Raw genomic sequence first — 9,858 nt, 5'->3', positions numbered from 1 at the left:
GGTTCAAGAGATTCTCCAACCTCAGCCTCCCGAGTAGCTGGGACTATGGCACGTTGCCACCACACCTGGCATTATATATATATATATATACACACACATATATATATATACTCATATATATATATATACACACACATATATATATACTCATATATATATATACTCATATATATACACACACATATATATACACATATATATACACATACATATATACACATATATACATACATATATACACACATATACACACATATATACATATATACATATATACATATATACACATATACATATATACATATATACACATACATATATACATATACACATATATACATATATACACATATATATACATATATACATATACACATATATACGTATATATACATACATATACACATATATACGTATATATACATACATATACATATACATACACATATATATACATATATATATACACACACATGTAATTTGTTTTTTGCAGGGACAGAGGTCTCACTATGTTCCCCAGGCTGATCTCGAAATCCTGAGCTCAAGCGTTCCTCCCACCTTGTCCTCCCAAAGTGCTGGGATTACAGACGTGAGCCACCGCGTCCCGTGGGGCCGTTTTCTAGCAGATGGTAGGATAGTCATGGTTAGAAAAAGATGTTCGGTTCTGGGAGGCAGAGGTTGCAGTGAGCAGAGATGGCGCCACTGCACTCCAGCCTGGGCCACAGAGGAAGACTCCATCTCAAAAAAAAAAAAAGATATTCGTTCGGTTCCAGGTCATTAATATCTTGAAGGACTTTTGAGTGGGTGCCTGGTTACCAGAACAACACTTGATCCCATTAAAGTTCATCCAGAAATTGCATAAGCATTTTATCAGGAATGTTTCTCTCTTTCCAGGAAGAAATCTTAAAAAAAAAATAATAATAATTTTGCATTATCTCTTGAATAATCAGATTGGGGATTATTCATCTTCTGTTGGGGTGTGAACCTCTGAAAAGAGCTTTTGTTCATTTACAGGACCGGGTCGATCAGAACGGACTCCCGGGACTCTCTGTCACCCAGCAGGTACGTGTAGGTGCAGCTCACGGGCTCTAACATCTGGGAACGGGGGACCCAGGTGAGAGCGCAGAACCGGATTTCCACCCATTGCAGGCCAAGTAGTCCAGACTGACTCTATCCTCTTCCTAAGATCCGGAAGCAGAAACCCCAGCCCCCTCTTTCCGCTGGAGTCGGGAGTCTGGAGCCCCACTATCAGAACAAGAGTTCCAACTTTCTAACATCCCAAAATCAGGGTCCTGAAAAGAGCTTTTGTTCAGTCTGCTCTTTGTAATCGTAGCAGTAGTGAGAATAGGACATCCCACTCTCATCTGGAGGATCTATGTCACTTTGTGACATCAGAGCAGCCTTGATATCCAGCCTAGGGGCAGAGCTTTTTTTTTTTTTTTAATTTTTTTAATTTTTTGTAGAAACAGGGATCTTGCTATGTTGCCCAGGCTGGTCTCCAGCTCCTGGCCTCAAATGGTCCTCCCACCTGGGCCTCCCAAAATGCTGGGATTACAGGTATGAACCACTGAGTTATCCTGTCCCACAGCTTCTGAGGAGGGGTTTCCTGCAACAACATTTATCTTAATTCTGGAGTTTCCAGGGAATGGTCCCTGGAGCTATTTTCAGAGCAGGCCCTGTGTGAATGCCTTTACGCAAAAAAGGCCTGCCTTTCCTTAAGCCTATCAAATTGCTTCATTAAAATTTTATGTGGCCAGCTGGGCGCGGTGGCTCAAGCCTGTAATCCCAGCACTTTGGGAGGCTGAGGAGGGCGGATCACGAGGTCAGGAGTTCGAGACCAGCCTGACTAACATGGTGAAACCCCATCTCTACTAAAAATACAAAAATTAGCTGGGCGTAGTGGTGCGCACCTGTTATCCCAGTTACTCAGGAGGCTGAGGCAGGAGAATTGCTTGAACTCGGGAGGTGGAGGTTGCACTGAGCTGAGATCGTGCCACTGCATTCCAGCCTGGGTGACAGAGAGAGACTCCATCTCAAAAAAAAAAAAAAAAAAAGTACATGGCTGAGCTCATGCACAGGCACTTTGAGCACTTTGGGAGGCCGAGGCGGGCAGATCACTTGAGACAGATCACTTTGAGACAGCCTGGCCAACATGGTAAAACCCCATCTCTACTGAAAAAAAAAAAAATACAAAAAATTAGCTGGGCATGGTGGGGCATGCCTGTAGACCCAGCTACTTGGGAAGCTGAGGCATGAGAATCACTTGAACCCAAGAGGCAGAGGTTGCAGAGTTTGCAGTGATCCAAGATTGCGCCTCTGCAACATAGCAAAACCCTGTCTGGGCAACAGAGCGAGAGTGTCTAAAAAAAAAAGGCCAGGCGTGGTGGCTCACACCTGTAATCCCAGCACTTTGGCAGGCCGAGGCGGGCGGATCACGAGGTTAGGAGATTGAGACCAACCTGGCTAACATGATGAAACCCCGTCTCTACTAAAAAAAATACAAAAAATTAGCCAGGCATGGTGGCGGAGGCCTGTAGTCCCGGCTACTCGCGAGGCTGAGGCAGGAGAATGGCGTGAACCCAGGAGGTGGAGCTTGCAGTGAGCCGGGATCACGCCACTGCACTCCAGCCTGGGTGACAGAGAGAGACTCCGTCTCAAACAAAAAAAAAAAACATTCCAGGTATGAGGTCTCATGCATGCCTGACTCAAGCTAGACAAAGCTGAGGACCCAGAGGTGACTCAGTCTGGCTGGTAGGGGAGAGAGGTAGGGACAGCAGGTCTGAGACACAGGGAGGTGTAGGGATTTGGGGAGCTCAGGGGAGGGAGGAGCCAGGGAAAGGAAGACCCTCAGGCACTCCTTACTGAGAGGGTCCCCCAAATAAGAACTTCTTGCCCCTGGCACCCTTTCCCGTTGTTTTTGCAGAATTTCTAGACCATTTATTTGTCCTTTGAAGACACACCCTAGGTGGGGTTTATAGGTTCAGCTGTGAGATGTTCCAAGAGTTAGACTTGGCTTCACCTTTCTCAGCTGTAGGACCTTGGGCTGAAAACTTATCTTCTTCTGGGTTCCAGTTTTCTTATCTACAAAATGAGGTTGAAAATAGTTCAATAGCCTGCCATAGCACAGGCTCTCAATGGGAACTGCCCATCATTATTTTGTCACTATCCTTGACTCCTTCCTACCCTTGCCACCTCCACCCACTTCCAGGCCCTGCTGAGTTAACCTCTCTCTTTTTCTTTTTTCTTTTTCTTTTTCTTTTTTATTCTTTTTTTTTTTTTGAGATGGAGTCTTGCTCTGTCACCTAGGCTAGAGTGCGATGGTGCAATCTCAGCTCACTGCAACCTCCGCCTCCCGGGTTCGAGAGATTCTCCTGCCCAAGCCTCCCAAGTAGCTGGGATTACAGGTGCACACCACCACACCCAGCTAATTTTTGTATTTTTAGTAAAGATGGGGCTTCACCATGTTGGCCAGGCTGGTCTGGAACTCCTGACCCCAAGTAATCCACCTGCCTCAGCCTCCCAAAGTGCTGGGATTACAGGGGCGAGCCACCGTGCCCAGCCAGATTTAACCGATCTTAACCAGGCCACTTTTCCGTTATCACACCCTCTGCCCCAGTCAAGGGGCAGCAAAGCATAAATGCAAATTGTCTGGACTGTAGGGCCAGGCTGAGGGATTCAAATCCTGGCTCTGATACTTCCTGGCTGGGATGACCTTCTCCTCCCCACTTCATTTTCCTCCTCTATACAAGGATGATAGTAGTGCCTCCTCTCAAAACGTTGCTATGGGGATTAAATAAATTAATGCACATAAGGACAGTTTCAGTGTATAATAAGTGCTAGCAATTAATACTGTAATTAATATATAACAATACCCTCACTGGTCTTCTGGCTTCTACTCTGCCTTCTTAAAATCATGGTTCTTGAAAATAGCTGTGGCCCTAGAGGCTGGGCGCGGTGGCTCACACCTGAAACCCCAGCACCATGGGAGGCCAAAGTGGGGGGATCACCTGAGGTCAGGAGTTTGAGACCAGCCTGGCCAACATGGTGAAACTCCATCTTTACTAAAAATACAAAAAAAAAAAAAAATTAGCCAGGCGTGGTGGCGGGCACCTGTAATCCCAGCTACTCAGGACGCTGAAGCAGGAGAATCACTTGATCCTGGGAGGCGGAGGTTACAGTGAGCTAATATCTCGCCACTGCACACCAGCCTGGGTGACAGAGCGAGACTCCGTACAAAAAAAGAAAGGGATGGGCATGGTGGCTCACCCTGTAATCCCAGCACTTTGGGAGGTCGAGATGGGTGGATCACGAGGTCAGGAGATCGAGATCAGCCTGGCCAACATGGTGAAACCCTGTCTCTACTAAAAATACAGAAACTAGCTGGGTGTTGTGGTGAGCGCCTGTAATCCCAGCTACTTGGGAGGCTGAAGCAGGAGAATCGCTTGAACTCGGGAGGCAGAGGTTGCAGTGAGCCAAGACTGCGCCACTGCGCTCCAGCCTGGGGGACACAGCGAGACTCCATCTCAAAAAAAAAAAGGGAGAGAGAGAGACCGAAGTGTCACTTCAAACTAATACAATGTGTGGAGCTCATTTAGATCTTGAGTCAAGCAAATCAAGTGTAATAAAAAGATATTTATGAGATATGATGTTTGACATTTAGCTTCAGAATCATTTGGGAAGAGTGGATGGGGGTAAATCAAACAATACTGGTCATGAGTGAATAATTATTTTAAAAAAATTTTCTTTAAAAGATATGGGGTATCGCTCTGTTGCGCAGGCTGGAATGCAGTAACACAATCATAGCTCATTGCAGACATGAACTCCTGGGTGAGTCCCCACTCCCTACCCCAGTGAAATACCTGGGACTACAGGCTGCCATTAAGCCAGTCTTTTTTTTTCTTTTTTTAAGATGGGGAGGTGTCTCACTATGTTGTCCAGGCTGGGATTTTTGTTTGGGTTTTTTATTTTTTTGTTTTTTTGAGACGGAGTCTCACTCTGTTGCCCAGGCTGGAGTGCAGTGGCTTGATCTTGGCTCACTGCAACCTCTGCCTCCCAGGTTCAAGCCATCCTCCCACCTCAGCCTCCGGAGTAGCTGAGATTACAAGCGTGTGCCACCACGCCCGACTAATTTTTGTATTTTTAGTAGAGACGGGTTTTCACCATGTTGGCCAGGCTGGTCTCGAACTCCTGACCTCAAGTGATCCGTCCACCTCCGCCTCCCAAAGTGCTGAGATTACAGGAGTAAACCACCGCGCCTGGCCCCAGTCTGGTTTGGAAATCCTGGGCTCAAGTGATTCGCCCGCCTCTGCCTTCCAGAGTGCTGGGATTTACAGGCATGAGACAGGGAGCCCGGCCTTGGCACCTTCTATTCTAAACACTTTCCATTGATTATCATATTTAATCCTAAAAACGCTCCATTTTATAGATGAGGAAACAGGCCTAGAAAGAGAGCTAGAAAGGGTCACACGGCTAGAAAGTGGCACAGCCGTATTCCAAACCAGTTACCCAGGCAATCTGGCTCCAGAGTCCAAATAACCCCGCCAAACAACTCCCAGGGATCGCCAGACCTTGCGGGTTATCGGACTGGAGACCCACCCATGTAGAGGACTTTTATGGGCATTTCCTGGTCCTTTCTGCACCAGGCAGGAAGGTGCACCGCCACTGCTCGGGAAGAATGCCAAGCTGCATGCCACCCCAGGCCTGGCACCAGGAGCATGGGCCAGGGCACCTCGGGACCACACAAGCTTCCGAGGCATAAGGTAGATGGGGGCGTGGCTGAGAATCTTTAATCACCCAGTAGCGAGGTGTGCCAAGGCGCTGTGCAAATAATGTGCCTTTTATTGGGCACTGGCTCTCTATGACCCCGGAGTCCCGCCCCCGACCTCTCTCGAAGAAATGGCCAGACTTTTTGCAAACGCCTTGAAGGGTAGAATTAGCAGCGAGCTCTTGAAACTGCCTCTGGAAATGGAACCCAGCAGAATTCTCGAAAAGAAGAGGACATTTAAAAGAGGGGTGCGTGCACTTATTTCCAAGCGCAGTTTGTCCATGTTAGTCTTGCACGTGCTTGACTCCAGTCAGCCACCGTAGGCCCCGCCACCGGCTGTGCACTTTCTGTCGATACGGTAGCTTCGCGCTTGCTCACGAACTTGCCTGCCTGGCTGGCGCACCCAGCTCCTCCTTCCATTCCTCCTTCCCGCTCCGCAGCCTCTGCCAGCCGGCACTGCGCATGCTTTCTGACGCCCCCTTTGGTCCAGCGTGGGAGGAGGGGATGGAAATGAGGTTGGGCCGAGCAGCTCGCGCGCCCTCCCTTCCCTGCCCTCCCCCGACGCCGGACGCGCGCCGGGCGGTGCAGCTCCGTTGGTCCGACGGCAGTGCAGCAGCAGCGGCAGCGGCTGCGGCCGTGGCCGCGGCGGGAGGAGCCCGAAGCCCCGCCCCCGGGGAGGGGCCGTCCTGCAGGTGAGGAGGCAGGGGTTCGGGCGCGGATATTGGCTTGCAGGCTGAATGCCAGAATCACCCCGAGGGAGATCGGTTGTGGTCCGGACGCCTAGATTCTGGAGATTCTGGAGGGACTGTGCATTGGTGCCAGAGCCTCGGGAGGGTGCATCGGTACCTGAATGTCTGATTCCGAGGGATGCATTGAATCCTTTACGCTTGGGACTCTGAGGGAAAAGTCCATTAGGGGTCTCTGGACCGCGACACATGCCAGGTTCCTTCCGTATCTTCCTCCAGGTCCCCCCTCTATCCTCCACGGCCCCATCCAAGCCAGGGATGAAATTTAACGGCAAGAAGGACGCAGTTGACGCGGCGTCAATGAACTGAGACTAAGTCAAAAGCCGGGTAAAGCTAGGTCTTCGACGTGAAGCCCCGCCCACTGTGCCCGTAGGCCCCTCCCTTGGGACGGTGATGAAAGACCTGCCCACTCCGCTCGAAGGCCCCCGCCCCCTGGGTCTAGTTTCAGAACAAGACTTTTTGTACAGCTCCGCCCATTCCGGGACTGCAGGGTCTGGTGGGGAAGGTCCCGCCCACTCTGCGCATAGGCCCCGCCGGCTCCGCGCTTAAGACGGGCGCTTAGTTGCGGAGACCCCGCCCACTCTGCTCAAAGACTCCAACCCTGGGTTTAGATAGCGAAGGGACTGCCTCTGGCTTGAATTTGCATAGCCCCGCCCACTGTGCTCTTAGGCTCCGCCTTCCCGCTAAGCCCGCCCTCGCCTTAGAATCCAGTACTTACAGACCTTGCTCCTAAACAGTGTGATCCCTCATTTTAGGCCCCCCAACCCTATCCCCATCAGCCTGGTAATCACCGGCGTCACCCCCGCCCCGCGCCCTGCCCCTAGGTTCCTGTGCCAGCAAGATGCTGGAGCGAGGCGCGGAGTCCGCCACCGGGGCCACCGATCCTAGTCCCACTGGCAAGGAACCGGTAACCAAAGAAGGTGAGAGTGCCCCGCCTGTGAGTAGGGAGCATTCTCCAGGAATGGGAGCCAAAATAATCACATTCTGGGGGAATCTCAGGGTGAAAGTTTGAGGGCCCCACGGTGATGACTATTTGGGATCCCCAAAACTGCCACGTTCTGGGAAATCCTCCCATTTGGCTCAGAGAGAGCCTCAGTGACCATTTGCTAGGGCTCAGGAAATTACAGAAGGGACGGGGCAGGGATGACATGCGGGATGTCAGGGTGATCACTGGGAAGATACTAGAAACGGACACCTTGGTAGCTTTGAGGAAGCCTTAGTAGCTTTGGGGATCCAGGAAAGTAACCCTTTGGAGTCCCTCAGAATGACGCCTGGGGGGAGGGGGGAGCAGAAACATGCAATTTGGGGAGTCTCAATGTGATGCTTGAGGTGTCCAGGTACACTTGGAGGTGCCCCTCGAATAGTAAAGTCGTGGCGGAGCCTAGCCTAGGCCCAGGGCGTTGGCTGCTTCCTGGAGCCCACCAGCCCTCCTGTACCCCAGCTCCCCACCAGGGCCCACCAATGAAGCCCAGCCAGTCAGCTCCAGGGCCCACCGCGTCCGCGGGCTCGCCTCCCCGGCCTCGCCGGCGGCCCCCGCCCCAGCGCCCGCACCGCTGCCCCGACTGTGACAAGGCCTTCTCGTACCCGTCCAAGCTGGCCACGCACCGCTTAGCACACGGAGGCGCCCGACCCCACCCATGCCCAGACTGCCCCAAGGCCTTCTCCTACCCCTCCAAGCTGGCAGCCCACCGCCTCACGCACAGCGGCGCCCGCCCGCACCCGTGCCCACACTGCCCGAAGGCCTTTGGCCACCGCTCCAAGCTGGCGGCTCACCTCTGGACCCACGCACCCACCCGCCCCTACCCGTGCCCCGACTGCTCCAAGTCCTTCTGCTACCCTTCCAAGCTGGCGGCCCACCGCCACACGCACCACGCCACCGACGCCCGCCCCTATCCTTGCCCGCATTGCCCCAAGGCTTTCTCATTTCCCTCCAAGCTGGCCGCCCATCGCCTATGTCACGACCCCCCAACTGCGCCAGGCAGCCAGGCGACTGCCCGGCACCGATGCTCCAGCTGCAGCCAGGCCTTTGGCCAGAGACGCTTACTGCTCCTTCATCAACGCAGCCACCACCAGGTGGAGCACAAGGGGGAGAGAGACTGAGCCCTCTCTTGGTTCACTGTCCCCCTCTGCCGCCAGCCCTCGCCAGTAAGAGGTGGGATTTCTAAGACCGACTGTATGAGCAGATAGCTGGCAGAGGGCAGGGCAAGGGACTGGCCATTTATACTGGGCTCGAGCTCAGAAGCCCGAGGAACTCTTTGCTCCCCTGCTTTGGGGAGATCTCAAACCATGGACGTGGAGCTGTGGTTTGACAGCGCTGCCTCTGCTTCTCCCCACACACTTACATGGCAAAGGTAAAAAGTCTGCTACTATCGTGGATTGATGAGGATTGGGGGCAAACAGGCTCTCTTGTTGTTAAAAGTTTAAATTGGTGTCTCTACTTTGGCCATATGACGGTATCTAAGAAATTGAAAATACATACATGCTTGTCTCAACTCTTCCACTTGTAGGAATTTATTATATAAACTCATGCATGTGAAAAAAAGCATAGTGTATAAGGGTGTTCACCGCAGTGCGACTGTTGTGGCCAAAGATTGGAAGCAACTCAAGTGCCCAAGAACAGGGGACCGACTATTGAATTACAGCCATGGAATGGAATAGGTAGCCATAGGAAAAAAAGAAGTGCTATATGTACTGATGTGGAAAGATCTTCGATAGGTGATAAAAGCAAGAACAAAGGGTATACCACTGACCATTTAAAGACATTCAAAAGCCGAGCTTCAGGCTGGGTGTGGTGGCTCACGCCTATAATCCCAGCACTTTGGATAGCTTGAGGCCAGAAGTTCAAGAGCAGTCTGGGCAACATAGCCAGACGCCATCTCTACCAAAAAAAAAAAGAGCTGGGTGTGGTGGCATGTACCTGTAGTCCCAGCTACTTGGGAGGCTGGGGAAGGTGGATCATTTGAGCTGGCAGGGCAAGGCTGCCGTGAGCTGTGATCATGCCACTGCCTTCTAGTCTGGGTGACAGAGCGAGACCCCATCTCAAGAAGAAAAAGAAAAAAAAGCCCAAGATTCAGACCCATCCCTGACCCACTTCTTACAAGTTGCCACGCCTTGGACAAGCTTTGTCACTCCTCTGGATTCAGATGCCTTTGTTGTAAAATGGGTGGGTTATAAGGCATTTGTAAGGGGCAAGCAACACCTCAGGCAAAGTCAGTTCCCCTTTTGGAGCCTGTTTCTCCCATTATAAAATAAGGATGAACAAGCTAACATTGGAATGTTCTTCATTCCACAAATATTAAGCACCTCCTGTGTGCTGGTCCCTGCATGCGGTGTTGAGGACACAGCATT

General features: G+C 51.4%; 1 protein-coding gene across 4 annotated transcripts; it reads left to right on the top strand.

Moving 5' to 3' along the window:
* Window positions 1-5,813: 5,813 nt before the first annotated feature.
* On the top strand, window positions 5,814-9,007 carry ZNF575 (zinc finger protein 575). 4 transcript variants are annotated; one of them, XM_063621089.1, is made up of 4 exons: window positions 5,814-6,012; window positions 6,730-6,837; window positions 7,266-7,430; window positions 7,952-9,007. In XM_063621089.1, exons 3-4 carry the CDS (start codon window positions 7,352-7,354, stop codon window positions 8,608-8,610), a joined length of 738 nt encoding a protein of 245 aa, XP_063477159.1. In that variant the 5' UTR covers window positions 5,814-6,012; window positions 6,730-6,837; window positions 7,266-7,351; the 3' UTR covers window positions 8,611-9,007. The 4 variants fall into 4 exon arrangements, with proteins under 4 accessions (XP_063477159.1, XP_063477158.1, XP_055105310.1 ...); XM_063621088.1 differs by having other exon boundaries at window positions 5,815-6,012; window positions 7,335-7,430; XM_055249335.2 differs by lacking the exon at window positions 5,814-6,012 and adding an exon at window positions 6,346-6,456 and having other exon boundaries at window positions 7,335-7,430.
* Window positions 9,008-9,858: the final 851 nt, after the last annotated feature.

The sequence above is a fragment of the Symphalangus syndactylus genome, chromosome 17, assembly GCF_028878055.3.
Source record: "Symphalangus syndactylus isolate Jambi chromosome 17, NHGRI_mSymSyn1-v2.1_pri, whole genome shotgun sequence".
Classification (NCBI taxonomy): Eukaryota; Metazoa; Chordata; class Mammalia; order Primates; family Hylobatidae; genus Symphalangus; species Symphalangus syndactylus.
Note: the sequence above shows the minus strand (reverse complement) of the source record. Positions and strands in the feature narration are given on the sequence as shown.

What these genes read in the sequence shown, in the direction of transcription:
- ZNF575 (XM_063621089.1), top strand. Translation starts at nt 7,352, where the DNA reads ATGCTGGAGCGAGGCGCGGAGTCCGCCACCGGGGCCACCGATCCTAGT. An exon ending in GGAACCGGTAACCAAAGAAG is followed by an intron (nt 7,431 to 7,951) that starts GTGAGAGTGCCC and finishes CCTGTACCCCAG; the next exon opens with CTCCCCACCAGGGCCCACCA.